This window comes from Coffea eugenioides, chromosome 9 (assembly GCF_003713205.1).
Source record: "Coffea eugenioides isolate CCC68of chromosome 9, Ceug_1.0, whole genome shotgun sequence".
NCBI lineage: Eukaryota > Viridiplantae > Streptophyta > Magnoliopsida > Gentianales > Rubiaceae > Coffea > Coffea eugenioides.
Window position 1 is genome coordinate 739348 of NC_040043.1, and position 20121 is coordinate 759468.

The following is a 20121-nucleotide window of genomic DNA, read 5'->3' on the forward strand; positions in this document are numbered from 1 at the left end:
TTTTTTTTTTTTTGAAGAATACAAGCAATAAAAGGAAAACGGAAAAGATGAAACTTCACCAAAGATGAGCCCCTCACCTTGCAGTTGCAGTCCATGTCTTGCCCTTTTTTCCCAAGCAAACTGTCTATGAGCTCCATGCTGCCTCTTTCTTGAAATTAGCACTCCTGCCAGAAGAGATGGGAGTTGTGGACAAATATTTCTTTTATTTAGCACACTACATATGAATATGACATGACCTTTCTGGATCAAGTGTCCTACTCCTGACTCAGCACTAAAACATCACAAGACATTTACAACTAAGCCAAATGTCCCTACCACCCTCATGTGTCAAATAACTGTCAATCTCGTCTGCAACTGAGCCCAGAACTATATAAACAAAACCACCGCATGCCACGTAGGAGTGTACGCGAGCCAAGCTACTCGCGAGCTACTCGCGAGTAGCTTGGTTAACGACTTGGCTCGAATTCGGGAGGCACTGTTGCATCATTGCGGGGCCCTCCTCTCCCGAGTGGCCAGTGGCCTTCGGCCACGTGGCAGAAAAGTACAGCGGCCCACGTTTTTCAACCCGAGTTCGAGCCGAGTTTCGAATAGCTCGAATGAAAATCGAGTCGAGTTTCGAGTCAAAAATCCCCGGCTCGAGGCTCGTCGAGCTACTCGTCGAGTCGGGGTTATTTAAATAATATATTTATAATTTAAATAATATATATGTATTATAATTATAAAATGACCATTATGGGTATAAGTTATATGGAATTTACAAAATACCCTTCGTTATCGAGCCTTATCGAGTCGAGTTTCGAGCTACTCGCGAGTACATCGAGTCGAGTTTCGAGTATCAATTTTTTTGACTCGATCGAGCTCGAGTCGAGTTCGAACCTAGGGATATATGAGTCGAGTCGAGCTCGAGTATAGCACTACTCGAGCTCGACTCGGCTCGATTACATCTCTAATGCCACGCATGGTTTTGGATGGAACAATAATGCCCTAGTGTTTTGGATAATAGACTATTTGAAATTAATTTTTTGAAAAAAAATGTTATAACACTTTTATGTAAAATAAATAGATGATTGAAATATGTCGATGATACAAACAAATAAATATTATAGCACTTTTATGTAAGATAAAAAAATGGTTGGTTGAAAATTATGTCGATGATACAAGCAAATAAATTTTGATAAATAATCTATTATCCAAACAAAACCCATTATGTATTTTTTAGGAATAATGATTCACTCCCAATGATTGGTGGAATCAGAGACTAAGGAATGATTTGCATTTAAAAAGATAGATAATTTTTTATACATTGTCAATGTAAAAATATTTTATACAAGTAAGTTTAGATCATGGCACGTAACATGAATTTAAATTTAAAATTCAAATTATTTATATGTGGTATACATTCAAAACTGTTAGTGTAAAAAAAAATCACTACATTGTCAGTGCATGAAAAATTAATTCTAAAAAGATACCACTCTTATATATTTTAAAATTTTTTGTTTTGCGGGTGGAGTGTAGGATGACTCTAATATGTTACATAAAAAAAATTAAAGCTTTTAAGGTAATGCTGATAAATTTATAACATTTTGGGGGAGAGAGCAAAATCTAATTTCTACTAGAATATAAGTAAAAAGCTTGATTGTTTTAAAGTGCCATAAAAAGATTTCTAAAATCTTGGGAGCAGCAGCCCCTTGAAAAACAAGAAATTAGTCCCAAGGCCTTGGAACAATTGGGACAATGATCTCTTTGTTATTGTCCAAGTTGCCAAATGTATTACTATCAACTTTCCTCATATTTTTGGGGCATGATTTTTGGGACTTTGGTTTTATCTTCCCCTAGTATACGTGAAATGTGTTATAGATGTCCATCAAAGCTGTAAATGAATGATTTTCAAATCGAAGTAAGTTGGTGAAATGTGGTTGAACATCAATTTTGCATTTTGCTTCGTGGTGACGAGATTGTAGACATCATCCAAAGTTCAAATACTTTTTTTTTTTTGTCGAAACGATAGATGTCCTATAACCTAATTTAGCTTATAACCTAATCTAGCCTAGTCTAAGGGGAAGGGGAGGGGATTCGATGTGAGTACAGACTCCATCGATGAAGGTCAATTAAGACCGTCACAAATTGTGGCAAATTTGTGGGAGGCAGGGATTGAACCCCTGACCTCCAGCATCACCTTTAATGGTGATGACCACTGGACCAAATGGCCAGTGGCTCCAAAGTTCAAATACTTGTTCGACGTGAATATTATGAACTGTCTTTCGGACAGTGTCATATGGACACTCGTTAAAATATATTTCAAGTGTTAAATTTTTAAAAATATAAGATTAATTAGTGAAAACATATAAATGCAAGGGAATTAATTAAAAAAAATGTATGTATGTAGGAGAAAGTAATAATTATTAGTGTGTATATATATGATAAGTCAGATAGAATATAGGGGTATTAGGCACCGGTAAGAAAAATACTATTACGAATAAGGGTTTTTCTAACAAGTGTCTATTGAGCACTCGTTAACACACTTAAAATTCATCTAATCTGCTATATATATATATATATATATATATACATACAAACTAACAATTATTATTCTCCTTTACATTTATATACATTCTCTATTTAATCTTACCTATCCTCCTTTGTATTTATTTACTTTTTCTAATTAATCTTATATTTTCTAAAAATATGACACCTGAAATATTTTTAACGGCATCCAATACCAGTTAGACAGACCCTATCAATAAATATCATCATCATGGTGACTAGGCGTGTAAATGAAATCAGTCATTTTAGAACAAATCAATTAATATCTGATTAAATGAGTGGACACAATCTTTCTTCGTACATATTGTCGGTATGTATGACTATTTATCATCAACATCTATTGCAGAGCACATTATGACTTGAATTAGGCCTTGATGGAGTTAATCAAGGATTACATGAATTGTTTCCATCTTATTATAAAGAGATTTCTAACAGGTGCCCATATCTTCATTAACACGCTTAAATCATATCTAACTTATCATGTAAATATACATACTAATAATTATTAACTTCTCTTACATTTATATACCCTTTTTTTTAAAGGCACTCATTAAAATGTATTTCAAGTGATAGATTTTTAAAAAGTTAAGAATAATTCGAAAAAGTGTGTAAATGCAAGGGTTGGTAGTAATTGTTAATGAGCGTATATATATGATAGATTAGATGGAATATAGGTGTGTTAACAAGTACCTATTGGGTACCCATTAGAAAAATCAAACCATTTTTCTTTCTAATTATAGTTATTACCCTCCCTTATATTTACACACTTTACCTTATAACTTTATTTTTAAAAATATTTTAACGAGTGTCTGTTAAACACCCGTTAGACAAACCCTATTGCAAAATCCAAGTACAAATGAAACATGAGCTGAGAACAAATACAAAAGATATTTGTATTGATTAAAGTTTAGATGGCTTTCCAAATAATTGTGACCAATAATGGAAGGTACCAAACAATAAAATGCTGATAGTGAAATCAAATGGAATTAACAAATCAATTCCAGTAATGCAAAAGTAATGGTTGATGACAAATTCTCCAACAACAAACCTAATTTTTGCGTGCAACTAACCTCAGCCATTATAGTGATAATGCTAGTATGACACTCATCCTCCAAACTCAATTAATTATGCTTTATCTTATGTTAGTTTTTATGTTATTAATGGCGTAAAAGAAATAAAAAATCTAGTTCTAGAAAAGAAAGTCATCACGTGAAATCCTGATAGTAACTCGTCAATTAAAGTTCAACCTTGACTCATAAAATTATTGATAGTAACTTCCATCTGTAGTTACAGGTGATATGCCATGCAACAAGTGAAATAGTGATGCTGTAATTTGAGATGAATAGCTGTTTATAGATTTATCAACCAAGAAAAAGAAGGGAAGAAATGGTTAATCCTGCATCCACTTAAACTTTGCTTGTTGCAGCAGCATCCCCTAGAACAAGATGACCATTCGGTAAAATCAAACTTGTGAGAAGAATTACAGAGTATTTCTGTTAAGAATGGCATAATGCCAAACTCAATCTTATATTAACCTAACCTGTATTTACACATCATAGAATCAGCATATAACTGAAAGTATAAATCAAAAGCTATGCACATGTAATACTTTACAGACTGTGATACAAAATCAGCAAAATCAACTTGTGAGAAGAACAATGAATATTTCTGTTAAGAAAGGCATAGTATCGAACTCAATCTTACTTCTTAAGAGGTATTTAGAAGTCATGAATCAGCATATAACTGAAAGTAGCAATGAGACTATGCATGTGTAATACTTTACAGAACATGATACAAATGGATTGAATCAGCCAACAGGATAGAACCCTCGAGTAATAGGTTTGCAAGGTTAGGAAAATTTGACCTATTTGGAGACCCCATGCATAGCTTGGATGTATTTCCTAGGAGTTGTAACTTCGCAGGCGTTGTCTAGTCTAAACTTTTGCACACTTTCATGTAGCTTTCAATTATTTTTTCCTGTGAAAGGTCTGTATAATACCCTTTGCCAACATTCAATTTCTCTTCTGCAGCAAGCTTCTCAACTTCAAGCTGAACTTGATCGCCACCAAATTTACTTGGTTCTAGTAAGTTGCAAGCTACCTCAATGACACCATCACCATGGGTTAGTGCCATAGATTGCACTGAAGGAAGTCCGCCTCCTCTTCCACTTAACCTCTTGGCTATTCTACGAACAGCAGCTGTGTCATTACAAAAGACTGGGACGTTGTAATTGTCAACCCACTGTGTAGCTCCTATTACAATGATACCTTTTGCTTCAACTGCAAAATCAGGACCCTGATCTGGCTTTAGCTGTAAAATCGCTGATTTGGGCCCACCTGTCCATTGGTTTCCACTAGAATCAGGCTTGAAATATCCCAGTTCCCTCCTGATTGAAGCAAGAGATCTTCTTTCCCTATGTGCTGCTCCATACAAAAAGGTAGGAACTGCAAGTAATTGTGTAGATCCTTAGAAAAGCTGGAAATGTTAGTAGCAGAATAAAAGGATAAAAAAAATATAGAGAACTGTTACTAACAATCCTTTTGGCTATTATGATGTCAAGTTTGCAGATAATGAAACAGATTTGCTCAGAAAGATGCACAAGAGAGGTGCTTGCAACTGCAAGGTACTCCACAAAAAGGAAGGGGTTATGAAGATAAAAAGAATAAATAAAGACAGAAGAATGAATTAAGTGAAAGTACCAAAAAAAAATGCAGAAAAACCTGGGAAATATGCTCTTGGATAAAACAGACATTGACATAAAAATGATCTTCAAGATTAATAGTTTGTTGAATCAAGATAATGAAACTTGGCCTTATTTGTGGTTCAGTCAGTTAATATTTATAATTGTTGTGCAAGGACCTAATTATATTGGAACAATTGAAAGTCATTCACCAATATGGAGGAGGAGGAGCAACAAACAACAATTTATTCAAATCAAGCTATAAGCAGAACAAAGTTCCTTGAGTTCGAGTATTAAACATGTGTGAGTAAGCAGTGTGCCAGCAGCTTCATCGCATGTTTGGGGATGAATCAGGTAAACTTCCAATGTTCATTTACTTCAACATTTGCACCATACAATTTATGCTCAAGACTGCTAGTCATTCAGACTAAGAATGATGAAAATGATTTCAAAAAATATTAAGGGTCCTATGGACTGGACTGGAGCTCAAAAAGCCTGGTGCTCATCATTGCTTAACACATGTCTGCTGGCCTTACAAAGGAGAGAAGACACGGTTTTCAGAGGATAGCATACTAGAATAAGGATTTCCACCAATGAGCTATGTTATCTCTTATTGTCACAACCAAGATACTTCACAAGGCTAAGTTTACAAATGGCCCTGGAAGCATATCTTAGTTCAAAGAAAGAGCAGAAGTTCCAACAACAGATTGATGTTGTTTTATAAAAGGTTCTAGTTAGGACACTAAGATTGAAGTACATAAGCTCTATGTAATCAAAACCAAACAACAAGTATTGGAGCTCTACAGAGTAGACATCTGCTTTTTAAGGATGCCATGTTAAGAAGTGCCCTAGGAATTCTAAACGCTTCAAAGGGTTCATCTATCAGGCATCCACAATTATATTGCATGACGTGTTTTCAGTAATTGAAGTTCCAAAGCTTGATTTATAAACCAGTCTAAACTACTTATGGCAGGCTAACATGAGGATTTTGAACCAAAAGGGAATTGAGAAAACAAAGTTGCCTGAATAAAGAATGAGAAGACAAAGTTGGGCAAAGTGTTGTCTTGTGAAACTTATATGCAGGCAATTCAATGGGAACAACTGATCCTACTGATTAGAATTAAGATTAAGAATGGCCACCTGACACCTAACAGGTATGAATGACTTTTTGTAATTGGAGGTTTAGTAGGATATTCAGTTGTGCAGCACAAGGTTTGCCTTTCTTTCGGCTCAAAATCTGATGCAACAAACTAATAAAATGAAAATCCTAACAGGAAATTTTCATCAAAGACTAACAATGCATCAGCATAACGTTGGAGCATTAGGTGTCAGCATAGATAATCAAGCAACTGTCAAATGAAAGTTATTTAGGAGATGCTAATGTACTCAGTACCCCATTCTCTAGCTGATTAATGTACTTGTTGGGAAAAACCTTAATCAGCAAAAGTAGCTAATTTCTTCACAAAGTCAAAAAAACATCAAGACACCACAAACAGCGTATTACACAGACTAACACACACACACACCCCTTTCGTCCCAAGTGAGCCACAAGGGAAGACTTAGCTACCCTCAATCTTGAACAGAATATCCTATAAAAGAAACTAATACTGACAGGAAAGAACCACAACAACACAAAAACTGCACTCACAACCCAACGAGCAGTCTTAAGTGAGCAAGTGCTTTCACTAAAATTCTTAAGGAAGTAGCTTGTCCTGAATACCATATGATCTTATTAACAACGCTGGTTGACAACAAATAAAATCAAGCATTGGTCTTAAAATGCAAATTTGCAGTATAAAACTAGAGCTACAGGAGAATTCGGACCTTTAAGATTTGAACCAACATCAGCTGCCAAAGCATTTGCAGTCCCAGCCACTTGTTCCAAACTAGTACTCTCCAATGGATGAAAACAAATATGGTCCACAACACCAAGCCTAGGATGACTTCCAGAATGAGCACCAAGATCAATGCTTTGAAAAGCAGCTTCAACCATGGCAAAGACAGCCCCTTTCAGAGGATCAGAAGATGGTTTTGAACCCAACTTTGAAACAAGAGTGTAACCAACTCTATTGTAAATTTCATCCTCAAACTTATTAATAATTGGAGCTTCTGGGAACAACTTAGCAGCCCTCTCAATTGCCTCAAGAGCAGCCTTGTTCCTGCTTTCTGATATGTAAACTTTGCAGCAAGATAACATCAATTTTGACATCTTTTCTTGTTCTGAAAATCCCTCTTAATCTGCATAATGAATACTTTTAGCAGATAATTTGAGACCACTGGAAAAATTTTTGGACATTATTCATGCAACCCTATAACTCCAAGAAGCAGAGTTCCGATTCAGATACTGGAGCATGAATATCAATTTCAATGTTAGGACTAATTACACAGGAAAACAGAATGAAAATAAAACAACAATTTAAATTCTTGGAGAAAAGCATTAGCTGATACTATTAATCAATAAAAAAATCTGGAAGAGAAATGAATATTAATTAGCATCAGCCCACATTAGAAAAAATGTCCATCATTTGAAGAATTTTGCAGAGGGAATGTTAGAGCCTGTATAAAAATGGGCATGTACCACTTACGATGAGGATTTTCTTCTTCTGAAGTGAAAAGAGTGGAGGAAATTTTGACGTTTCAGTAAGATATGGTTTCTTTGCTGGGCGGAAGAATGTAGACTTTCAATGTGGATCTGGCCCAAGGAGACCAATTATGAACAATGTAAGATGCTAATGGGCTGCAGTAGACTGGGCGTGGAGTTCGTAGAATTATCTGGACTGGATCAGAATATTGACCCGACTGTGGGCCATTCATAATTGAATTCCAATTGTCTAATCCCTAAGACCTTGGTTAGCTGATTGGTAATTAGTAAAGAGACTCTGAACCCCTTTCTTTTTCTTTTTTCTTGTAAGGTTTGAAATCTTTTATTGAGGAAAAAAATTCTAATTATCTACTAGTATTCGAGAATGAGTTTAAAATTGTGTTCAAATTCAGTTTCTTTCATTTATTCTATTCAAGTCCGGTTTCTTTTATCTATCTAAATTTATAAATTTGTTTGTTGTGTTAATTGACATATCCGTTACACTTCGTACATTATTTGGAATTTCTTATATCTAAATTTTTTATGTTAGTGGATATCTCCTTTGGAACAATTGTCTCCACCTATAGAGCACACGGCACAAATAATTATCAAACTATTTCAAACTTCATGATTTGGTTACTAAACTTTTTATTCAGTCTAGATGGTCGCTCAACGACTGAAAAAAGTATTATTTTTGTTAGTTAACTAATAACAACGTATATATTTTTTCTTACTCTTCTAATGAAAACGTATACCTTTTCGACTGTAAAATGTACGTTTTAATTAGTTGAATCACCATTTTAACTAAAATAAAAAGTCCAATGACCAAAACATGAAATATCAAATAATTTTATGACCATTTTTGCGACTTGCTCCCCGGCCAAAAGAGAGAAGAAAATGTTCTTTAAATGATGTAAATGCATTTAGAGGTGTGGAGGTGTAGAAATCACACCCTCAACACCAACAGAAGGGCTTAAAAATCTTAAATCTTAATTTGCATCGATCGATCGATCACGAATCGCGTCTTCTTGCCGATGCCTCATAAAGCCTTGGAGTGAAAGGCACACAATATCGCGCTTTTTCACATATCTCTATACAGAAATCACGCTCACCATATCTATGCCGTTCCCTAAACTTAAAGCAGCTAATTTGCTACACCAGACGTCAAATTTTTACAACTGTTCTCAATCACATAATTATGACATAATTCAGCTACAACCCCTCCTAAATTCCATACTTTTAGTTTATGTCCTTTCGTGGATTTGGCCAAAATTTTGGACTTATGAGGCTTCTAACCAAACCGTAAAAACAAATTCTTGTATGTTTCATGGTAGAGCCATGCAAATTTAGAGCAGAAAGTGTGGTTAATTAACAAGAATGGAGATTGATTAATCCATAGATAACAACTGTCATACTAAAAGGAGATTCAGTAATGCTTCTACCACAGCTACAAGGCTTTGGTTTTCTTGATTATGGTCTTCCCCATAAGTATAAAACTCCACATGGGACAGGATTTAAGAACTTGGGCTTGGGAGTGAAGCAAGGCTTTCACGCCTTTCCCAGTTGTTAATACAAATACAAGACTTCATTGAAGTCAAAACCCTTTTGTTCTTTGCTCCACAAAAAAAGAAAAAAAAAAAAGAGGAGGGCTTGTTCTTTAAGCTAATTGTTCTTTTTCCTTTGATTTGTATTCATCTACACATTTTGCATCTACCAAAAATTATTTCCATTACTTTTTCTTGATTTTTTTTTTTGGGGTCAATTGAATTATCGTTTCTTGGGCTGTCAATATCCTCCATTTTGAACTCAACACAAAAGAACTACAACCCTACGCATGAAAAGAAGCTAGAATAGTTGCTTGTGCGTTAAAAAGGGAAAACAAAAAGCCATTAAGTATAGTTGGCCACAATGATTTAACTCTTTTCCAAGTTAAGAATCCTTTAAGAGGCAGTAGTGTTTTGTGGAATAATGAAAAGATGCTAGGCAGGTTGTATATGGACAATCTGATGTTAAAAAATAAAAAATAAAAAATCAGAGTTCATTGTATTGGAAAAAGTAAAGAGAATGAACTCTTTGTTCTTTTGGTAAACATGTGAATTCAGGGGGCATCTTCACCGCCTCTAATTTCTCCATTTGGATTAGTCAAATCATTTCCAATAGTATTTTGCTTGTATCGCAAAAAAGTTTTTTAATTAATTTTTTATTTCACATATATCAAATCACAAAAAAGTATTATAGTATTTAATCCAAATAATAACTCAAATAATCTACTATCAGGCACTCACATTATTACCATATTAGTATGTAATCAAAATATTACGTGCAAACTCTAACACTTTTGAATAGATAAAATTTCATAATACACCAGCAAAAACTTGCATTTCATGATAAATTTCATTTTTTGTGTCATAATGTATGCAAATTTTCCGAGTGCAAAAATGTAGAAATTAACAACCCTCTTTTAAGTTTTTTTTTAGCGCCTCGTCTCCTAAATTGCTACTAATGTAGAACTATTATAGAAAGATTTGTTCATTATTATTAAGAAAAGAATTAAGGATTGTGCTAGTCTTTAAATAGGAAAAGTGATTTTTGGCTAAAAATAACCTTAACAGGTAGAACTTACAAATTCGTGTGCATGCCTAATTAACAATTGGAAAAGTGCCAGTTTAAAATTAATCAAAGTTTAAGCCCTGAACTGAAAAACAAAAAAAAAAAAGAAAAGATTTTTTTTTTCCTATTGATCACTATTTGCTGTGGGCAGTCTTTGACTCATTTGCAAAACACTCCTCGAAAGCAACAACCAAAGTTGCATAAAAGTCTCCATCATCTAAGCCTTTGGACACAATTCCCATGCACCTTCTTCATTCTTGTTAACTCCGCTACAATGTGTATGGAGAGAGAGAGAGAGCAGTTTGAAGGTCCAATTTAGATGACTAAACCAACAAGAGAGCTGTGATTGAAAAGAAAAGCACAACACGTAAGAGCTTACAAAAGAGAGAGGACTTCTGATTCTATCACTTTCTTGCTTCGCTTCTGAGGTTAGATTGATCACACTCCTAGGGAGAGTAATTTAAGGGAATGGGGGGACTGATGAAGGTGTATCATCATGGACATGGTACCAGCAATAGAGGGCAGCCTTACGGCTTAATGCTTCTGATAGCATTTGGAGCTGCCATTATTGGAGTTATGGTGGTGCACAAGTTCAGAGAGAGACGAATTTTCAACCTTCTTCTCACAGAAAAAGACCGTGAACTCACAGCTCTTCAGCTTCTACTGCAGGTTCGAGCTCCTCATCTCTCCCTATATGAGTCTATACATCTCTTACTTGTCTATGCAAATGCTTATCAGTCATGTGCACTCGACCCAATTCCTGAAGTTCTTGCATGAATGAAGTCCACAGAATTGCTGGTTGCAGCATGCCTATAACTGGTATCTGTACAATTCAGTGGAGGGTTTTCTCTCCTCAATCATCTTCTCCTATCCTACTATTGATGCGCTATTCTTCTTGCATTAGACTGCACTGCAGTTTGTTTTCTTCCTAGCTTTCTAGAGAAAAGCATAGTCAGGATTATCTGCAATCATTTCTGAAATCACCGAGTTTAAACAGATTCAAGACCTGAATGGCTTTGAATCTTTTGACTCCTGCCTAGCACTAGAAAAAAAAAAGGGTGCAGCTATTGTAATATTCTTTGAGCATATTTGGGAGTAGATTAGGCCTCCCTTTTTATCCCAAGAAACTATTATGTTATTGCTTTGCATGAAACAACCACTGTAAAGAGGACATATGACAACGTACCAATTAGTGAGTCAAAGGTAGTTAGAGAGCATGAGGTGAAAAACTCCCAAGGGAATAAGGTTACATTGGAAATTTTATAGCAGGAATTATTGCCTTTTTGAGAAGCATAATTATAGTATACCTGCAATTTTCGATTTCAAGGAACTTCACACCCAATTTCTACATAAGCTTGGCCAGAAGTGATGATGGAGATCAATTTTTCGTTCCTACCAATTTTAACTAAATGAATCTCAAGTAAATCCGACTCCAAATTATGGTTCTAAAAATGCAAGTGATTTCTGCTTTAATTCCCAAAGTTAAACTTCCAATTAACAAATTATGAAGGAGATGTGTTTTAAGTTTCCAATGTTCAGGGAGATGCAAACATCCAATGATTCGCCGTCTAAATTAGAAAACTTTTGCAATTCTATGCAAATAATGGTATGCAGGATATGTTCTGACAACTCATGCCCTGCAATCTGGAATATGAAACATATCCATATACAGTGTTGTTAGTAATGCATATGGAATAACTAATACTTGCTTTGAAGGCAATATCTCTGAGCTAAGACCATGCCCTATGCACTATTTTTCAGAAGGAAAGAGAACATGCCAGACAAACTAAATTGAAACTTGAAGAGATGAAAGCCAAAGTAAATACTCTTCGAACTCAAAAAAGGGGACTTGATGGTAAGATCATGGAGATGCGATCTACAATCTCTTCCCTTAGAGAAGAACAAAGGACAATTGAGTTGGTACTCGAGGAAAAGCAAAATGAGATCAAACTAATCAGAGGAAGAGAGACATATGTCAGCAATGATAACCCTCAACTTAAAGCCCTATCACAGATGGCAAAGCAGAAAGAATCGGGAGTTGAGGAGTTGAAGAACCATCTTGAAGCTCCTGTCAGGATCTGGTCGGTGAGCACAGACGATCCATCAAATGCATCTATAAATCTGCAAACCAAGACAAGTTTGACAGAAAGGGATCAAGCAAATGCTAATGATGGAAAGCAAGTTAGTGCCATGATGAATGAATCCACAAACCATGAAGTTGCAGACAGCTCAACAGAACAAGCAGAGAGCGGCAGAAGCAAAGCTGTGATCAGTGAAAATGAAGAACAAACAACACCAAGTGAAGATGGAATGGAGAATGGAGAAACTAATGTTGCAAGCAGAGAAGAGATTGGAGAACAGAGTCATAAAGTGGATGATTCAGAAGAAAGTATGTCGGAAGATAGAAGCACCCCTGCTGGGGAAAGAACTGATGGAGATGCAGGTATGAACATCAATACTAAGTCTCAAAGTGGGGAAGCTTTAGTAGTGCCAGAAAATAATGACATTGCAAGGACTGAGGCTGTTGGGAACCATGATGCTGAAGTGCAAAGGGCCTCAGATGATATAAATGAAATGCAAACTACTCAGAGTAAAGTGCTTCAAACATCAGGGGATGGTCTTGCAGGGAAAATAGTTAATGCCCAAGGTGCTGAAAATCAAGATGCTGTGATTACTTACAAGGGCGGAATGAAGTTAGAAGTGCCAGACCAACCCCAGATTCGGCAAAATAGGCTGGAAAGAGATCGCTATTTAAAGAAAACTAAAAGAAAATGGCTGAATAAAATACATAGAAGTAAAGGAAGCACAGGGAACTCCGTCAGCAAAGAAGTTGCAGTCATAAATGAGAACTTGACTGTGGTAACTGAATCCAGTTCAGTGTATCATGATAAAAAGACATCTGATGATCTTCAAACGGGTGAAAATTCAAAAATGGAGGCCAATGAAAATTTTCTAGAGCATGGTGAACTGCAAGAGGATATGGACCCGAAAAAAGCAGAAAACAACACAGAAGAGGGTAAGGATGGGCCAAAAGGCATTCGGTTGCTAAAGCAAGAAAAACATCAAGAAGATAGAAATATTACCACTCATCTGATGGCAGAAAAATGGCAGACACTAAATAATACAAGCATAAGCACTGAACTTGAAAACATTCCCTTGGAGGACACACCAACAAGCACAACCATCCACATTGAGGAAGCAACATCCTCAGAAGCCAAACATCAGAAACAACCATATCTGGAAGAATCAGAGAAACAAGCCGTAGAGCTCCATCGACCGGAAGAGAGAATAGATGCTCATAAAGATGAGGTTTCAGAACAAACAGAAACTGGTAGCAATGACAAAGAACTAGACAATCCTGAGATGGAGAATTTTAAAGAGACTGAATCAGAAAGTGATGCTTCCAGAGAATCCTTATCAGATTTTGTAACAGATGGAGAATCGAACTCTGACAGATCTAACGAGCCTGAGTATTAGTAGGTGCATATAGACGGTCGATGTTTATTGGATACAATTAGAGCTTTACAAACGATACTTCCATGGCTGCATTTGGGGAATTTTATTGCTTTATCTTTTGAAGGACTTCTTCATTATTTATACCCATACATATGAGATCTAAGTTGAAGAATTGTAAGTATACCAAAAGCTAATGAAGATGACAGACTTCCAGAAGAAAGTAGAGGTAGATAAACAAATTGCAGCCTTGATTAGCTAATTTTACAACCAGGTAAAAAAGTCTTAAAATGAAGTAAGTTGCACGTTCCCAAGCTTAATGTCAATATCACTCTGGACCTAGAATTGGTATTTTCTGTTTCTTAGTTCCTTTGCTAACAGTCAAAGCAAACCTTATGTAGCTACAATAGCCAACTTATCAAACTATCTACATAGCCATTACAAAACAAGTCTTATCAAGCTGGCGGTTGCATCTGTTTATCAAAATACTGCACTATTCCACTAGGCCTTTTTGTCAGGTAAGCTAGGCAAATTTACCAGAGAACACGTCAGATTGTGACGTTTTCTCCAAGTTTATGCCCTTTTAAACGTTAGATATACTCATTTAGAAATTGTTCTTTTCCTTTCCTTTTCCAGTAAAGTTAACATGATTGTGCACCAGATGTCAAACAGAAGAAGGCGATGAAAATGAGACATTTCATTGGAGTCTAACGGTCCTTATGGTCATTTCCATGTCTCATTGACCATTTCACTGGATACATGCTGCATGCAAGTGTTTCAACTGTTAGATCTGTTAATCTTATATAACAGAAGAGTTGAACATTAACCGCCTGTAACTTCAAGGTTGTTATTTTTTTTCTGTTTACTCAATAGGTTTTAAGTAGCTAAAAAATGGGGTGAGGAGATATTAACCTCGAACTTGAAGGGGCCTAGTGCAACTGTGCAAGTCAAGAGAGTACAGTAAAAACCTTCCCTTAAGAGAAAAACCTTATCTAATGTCCAACCTAATTCTTGGGGTGTAAAGAAGGAGAAAAGGTTAGATAAAGTTAGCAAAGAATTCAGACAAAATCATAAGAAAAATAGTTGAAATTGATGAGATCAATCGTCAAATACAAGTCTAACAAGTGACAACCATAATAGGTTACAGATTATCACTTCTGATGAGTTTACCCCCAACGACAATGATAGAATCACCCCGCACATGATTAGGATCCAAAAACCTTATCAATTTCCACCTGCGGCTTCAACATACATATTTGGAAAAGTAAAATAAGAGCATTTGAAATTGAAGCTTATGGAGGAAGTTTGGCTGTGCACCAAGACGTTATTGAGAAAACATTCTGGTGTAGAAGCAAAAACTTCAGCTGTATAAATTGTTTCTAACAGGCAACGTAAAACATGCTTAGAATGCCAAGATCCAAATGCCTAATAACTGACTAGTTAGTTTCCCAGCAATAGATGTCATTCACACATATTACATCGCATTCTTGTATTAGAACTTATTCAATGAACAGGGATCAAGAGAACTTCCCAATTCAGTGAGAAAGGAAACTGGAAATGTAAAGTGCATATGTGAAAGGAAACCTCTGACATCTAACATTATGGGTTTTGGGTGTCTTCGGCCTACTTTGAAGCTTCGACTACATTCTGCAAAAATAAGATTAAAATAAGAAATCAGCCATCAGATTTTGCAAAATATCAAGTAAATTCATGTCATAGCAGCATAAGATACAAATAACGACAATGTAAACTAAAAATTTGGGCAGATTGTGTTCCAAATTAGCCATCAGATTTTGAGTTTCATACATCTGTAGTTGCATGTCATTGTTAAAATAGAGTCATCTGCTTCCACTTACATCAATATCGTGCCTTCCGCCTTTATTAAAAATTCATTCTTTTCTCAAGTGGCAGGGTGGAGGATTTAGAGTTTCTTGTCACAAAGCTTTTTTCTTGGTTTTTTCTCTTTCTATGATATGGGAATACAGAAATCCCAAGTAAAAAGTTCCTTAACAGGGCCCAATACTGTACTATATACTTCAAACAGGTGTGACTAAGAAAAAGACATCTGAGATTAAAAAGACTAAGTCGAATTTATGTTTTATAAAAACTAACACCAAGTTTTGTCATTTACAGTATCAGCAATTTTATGAATGCAAAAGCAGAAAACTACTCAATTTTAGACATTTTGATCCACACAAATGCTTGAAATGTTTTGCTTTTCCAATCTGGATATAAACATGAAATCTGCAAAATGCTCCAGTGAAAAACCTTCTTGTGCTACTGACACTGGAAAAGAGGCATTTGATATTAGCCTTTCATTGATACTTCTTCAAACAATGACAAACATATTAAGTACTGTTTCCTAAAGCAGAAAGTAAACAGTAATACATGTATTTAAGTGTTAAAACCAGTTATATTTGAGGATAAATTTAACAACTAGCAAATTTCTAAATACATGACAAAAATCAAACTTGAAAAGCAAGAGAAGATTACCCCTTCCTCCTTCTTTTTGCCTCCAGTGGCAAACTTGTAAGCCGTGGTGAAAAGCAAACCCCAGCCAGTCCAACAAATAATCACAATCTGCAATACATGACACGTAGTGAGCAAAATTCCAATCTTCTCCACTTCAAGAATTCATAGCACCATCAAGTTGCAATTATACATTAAAATAATACTTTGGAAAGGATAACAGGACCATGAATATATCCTAGAGAAGACATCTTCGCAGTTTCAAGTAAGATTATTGTATTAATCAATGCCTAGAATTCAATAAAGGGATAAAAAATTCATGCCTTTAGGCACATAGACCTATTCAACCTAACCAACATGCAAAAACAGGAATAAAGTACTAACTTTTGCCTGGTCCAAATAAATGCTAGGCAAATTACCTTCTGAAGCGACGGGAAACCTACTCCTACAACCATTCTACAGTACTGTAGTTTAACCAATGTTGTAGTTTTTAGTTACCCAACACCCATATTTCCATTTCAATCCATTATTACAGTTTCAAACCTTACCTAAAGTAGCAATATAAATGAGCCCAATTGAGCCAAGTAATACAATATTCAAGCCTGGTTTGCATTGTAAGGTTAAAATTGTACTCAAGAAACTAGCTTTTGTCTATCCCAGCTTGAGTCGCTTGATTTATCTATATATAAATTTCAAATCTTATGCTTATCAACCAAACTCGAGCCTAACTTCAAAAGCTAAGGTAATGTAATTAGCATGGGTAATCTGAACAATTAACATCAAGGGTAAACAGCGCAAAAAAAGGCCAGCTTTTTTGTGATTATAGATCAAAAGAAAAAGAAAACTAGGATCAACGCTTCTCAGATATCATAGAATTAGTTAGAATGGTATCTTAATCTCACTAATAACAGTCAAAATAATCCCAAAAAATTCAAATCAGAAAAGTAATTAGTATTGCTAATCTGAATAATTAACATTAAGAATAAACAGCCCAAAAAAAAGGCCAGCCTTTTGGGAATACAAGGTCAAAAGAAAAAGAAAACTAGGATTAACCCTCATCAGATTATGATAGCATTAGTTAGAATGGTACCTTAATCTCACAAATAAAAGTACAAATGATCCCACAAGATTCAGATTAGAAACATACATAAATAAACAAAGAGAACCTACATGCTCTTCTTTCCACTTAGACGGACTCATTGGATCTTTCCAAAAGTCCACCTTCGCAGGTCCATGATGATCTACAAGATTAAATTTTTAAACGATTGTCAGATTTCAAGGCTGGAAATCGATTTGAAAAGTATAATGTAGGTTTGAAGTTGGTACCGGCGGCGGAGGCGAGGCCACGGCGGTGGACGAGAGAAGCCGCTTGCGAGGCCGAGCTGGGAGGAGAAGCGAACCGAGTAGTCAGGATTGCCGCTCGTCTAGCCGCCATTGAAGCTATTGAAGACGCCATTTTTGGATAGAGGTTTTAGCTCAGTCGAAGTGATGAATCAAAGAAAGGCTTTGGAAATGATCAAAACGACAATTCTTTATAAGAACGCAGTTGATGACCAAGCATTAGAAACAAAAATTCTTGGGTTAATATAACTTTGGGCCCCCGAATTTTGGGAATAGTCACATTTTACTACCATCAACTTTAGAGATACACACTTTATTCTCATAAAAACTAGTCGAAGTTAGAAATATAAAAAAAAGTGAGTGTAATGACACACTTGGCTTTTATTTATGAAATTATCTATAGTTTACTAGTATTTTCTTTTTTTTTTTTTGGCTAAAAGATATACATCTTCTGTATATTATCTATTATACAAAAATATCAAATTGATAAGAGCTCAGAAAAGTTTATATTTGGTTTATTCTTGTTGAAAATTTTCCTATTGAATTAATCATTTTTATATATACTTTGTTCAATTTATTAAATTTTAAATTAGACAAAGGGATAAATAACACAGTAATAATAATAAATACAAATAGCAAAATTTTGAAAGAAAAAGGAAATAATGATATTTTATTTTTTAAAAATAGTTGTTTATTATTTTAGTTTATGTAAACTATTAAAGTAATAATATTATTATATTTTATTGGTCAAATTAATCAAATATTAAATTCTTAATTGAAATTGTTAAAAATGATTGATATGCGCTTTTTCTAATGTATAGGAGAAAAATAGAGATTAAATTAAACTGCATTTTTTTGGGGGAAAAACCGATAATAGTAAACTAAATAATTTCAGCAACAAAAGGGCAATTATGCCATAACACACTTGTCTTTTATGGGGTTTAAGATTTTCAAGATGGCTATTCTTCACATGAGGAGGGGAAGGTGATGTATATCTTTTTATCGTTGTGTGTTGTTAAAAAAAAAAAAGGTTGAGAGAATTAAAGTGTGACTACTCCCAAAATTTATCGGGGCAAAATGTGATTAACCCAAAATTCTATATTGCCCAGTATGTCTTTTTTTTTTTTTTTTTTTTTTTTGAAGCAAATATTTCTATTTGCCCTCACAAGTTGACAATTACTATTTTGGCATAGTGTACTTTCTTTCTTTTTCTTTTTTCTTCTTTTCTGAAATTCTTTTAAAATCCACAGAATAAGGTGAAAAAAAGAAATTGGGCGTGTAAATAGTAACAAATTTAATTGAAAATCCGACTTGGACTTCGAATACTAACCAAGTGATATATTTGAATGTTTTATTAGGTGTCATTTTCTCAGAGAATTGATTGATTCAACATCATGGACACAACAAATTTGGTAATCTTTTGAATAAGAAAAATGAAAGCCTAAGAACTGAACATATCTTATGCTGAAACAGAAATTGAATGTTGCGCGTGGAATACTCTAACTATAAGCCACGAATACAGCAAATGGTTATTTCGCAAATTTCATTGTATGGGTCGGTCAAATTAAGTTTTTACATTGTCAATATAATCCTTGTAAAAATCATGAATTGTTCCTCTCTAGGAGCAAGTTGCCACTTGATCTTAGTAGTTACAAATGCAAAGCATGGAATTGCTCCCACGAGAGATTAAAAGAGAATGATACGTGGTCGAAGAGAAAAAGATATGTTTACCCATCACAAATTCACGTTTAGGGCTGAATTATGGGAGGGTCAAAGAAAATGTACTATGTTTACCTATTACAAGTTCATGTTTAAAGCTGAATTATGGATTGTGCCGAAGAATTATCACGTACACCATGTGTAGCTGGTGATAATATCACATGGTGCATTAGTATTGACTCTCGATTAAAAGTTATAAGTATTATAATGATCATTTGTTGTCTAGTATTCATTAGATAAGGAATGACTCACCATCATTATTTAGCGATGAATGATTGATACTAGTACAACATGTACATATAAAACATAATACACATGATCTATCCAATGATATACATAAAATATTCCCATCTCATCGTGAGCCCCCCGATTATACAATGTGCAGGGAGAAAGGACTTGCAATTTCTTGAACCTAGCCTTGCAATTGTTTGAAGCTTAGATATTCTGTGGGGAGCTTGGTGATGGCCTTAGAGGATGAGAGGGTTAGTCGGGTACCACAGCGGGAATTCTCCGGATTAGACATGGCACATAGAAGAAAATGGGCAGAATGCAGAACGTTAGTTTGCTTGTATTGCTTACTCAGAGATGAATCATGAAATCAGTCCCATAATAGTTGTGAATTCCACATCTTTTTGCTAGTTATGCAAGTTTTGATTGCTTGATATTCCTCTAGTCTTTCATTTGAAGAATATAAAAGAGAAGAATTCTATGGCCTAGTTCACGC

At 35.0% G+C, this 20121-nt stretch overlaps 3 protein-coding genes across 4 annotated transcripts; 1 reads left to right on the plus strand and 2 right to left on the minus strand.

Moving 5' to 3' along the window:
- Positions 1–4209: 4209 nt before the first annotated feature.
- Positions 4210–7875, minus strand: LOC113783758 (formimidoyltransferase-cyclodeaminase-like). Of its 2 annotated transcripts, XM_027329972.1 has the most exons (3): positions 7810–7875; positions 7049–7462; positions 4210–4988 (listed from the first exon to the last, which is right to left on the minus strand). In XM_027329972.1, the coding sequence occupies exons 2-3, from the start codon at positions 7431–7433 to the stop codon at positions 4474–4476; spliced, it is 900 nt and encodes a 299-aa protein (XP_027185773.1). In that variant the 5' UTR covers positions 7434–7462; positions 7810–7875; the 3' UTR covers positions 4210–4473. The 2 variants fall into 2 exon arrangements, with proteins under 2 accessions (XP_027185773.1, XP_027185774.1); XM_027329973.1 differs by lacking the exon at positions 7810–7875 and having other exon boundaries at positions 7049–7773.
- Positions 7876–12278: 4403 nt separating this feature from the next.
- Positions 12279–13892, plus strand: LOC113783181. Its single transcript, XM_027329247.1, has one exon. It carries the CDS (start codon positions 12279–12281, stop codon positions 13890–13892), a length of 1614 nt encoding a protein of 537 aa, XP_027185048.1.
- A 1261-nt stretch (positions 13893–15153) lies between these two features.
- Positions 15154–17870, minus strand: LOC113782982. Its single transcript, XM_027328972.1, has 4 exons — positions 17664–17870; positions 17508–17578; positions 16362–16448; positions 15154–15515 (listed from the first exon to the last, which is right to left on the minus strand). Exons 1-4 carry the CDS (start codon positions 17791–17793, stop codon positions 15492–15494), a joined length of 312 nt encoding a protein of 103 aa, XP_027184773.1. The 5' UTR covers positions 17794–17870; the 3' UTR covers positions 15154–15491.
- Positions 17871–20121: the final 2251 nt, after the last annotated feature.

Coding starts and splice junctions, on each gene's coding strand:
- LOC113783758 (XM_027329972.1), bottom strand. CDS start 7,433: ATGTCAAAATTGATGTTATCTTGCTGCAAAGTTTACATATCAGAAAGC. Junction 4,989..7,048: donor TGTTGGTTCAAATCTTAAAG/GTCCGAATTCTC, acceptor AATTACTTGCAG/TTCCTACCTTTTTGTATGGA.
- LOC113783181 (XM_027329247.1), top strand. CDS start 12,279: ATGGAGATGCGATCTACAATCTCTTCCCTTAGAGAAGAACAAAGGACA.
- LOC113782982 (XM_027328972.1), bottom strand. CDS start 17,793: ATGGCGTCTTCAATAGCTTCAATGGCGGCTAGACGAGCGGCAATCCTG. Junction 16,449..17,507: donor CTAAGTGGAAAGAAGAGCAT/GTAGGTTCTCTT, acceptor CATGTATTGCAG/ATTGTGATTATTTGTTGGAC. Junction 15,516..16,361: donor GCAAAAAGAAGGAGGAAGGG/GTAATCTTCTCT, acceptor TTATTTTTGCAG/AATGTAGTCGAAGCTTCAAA.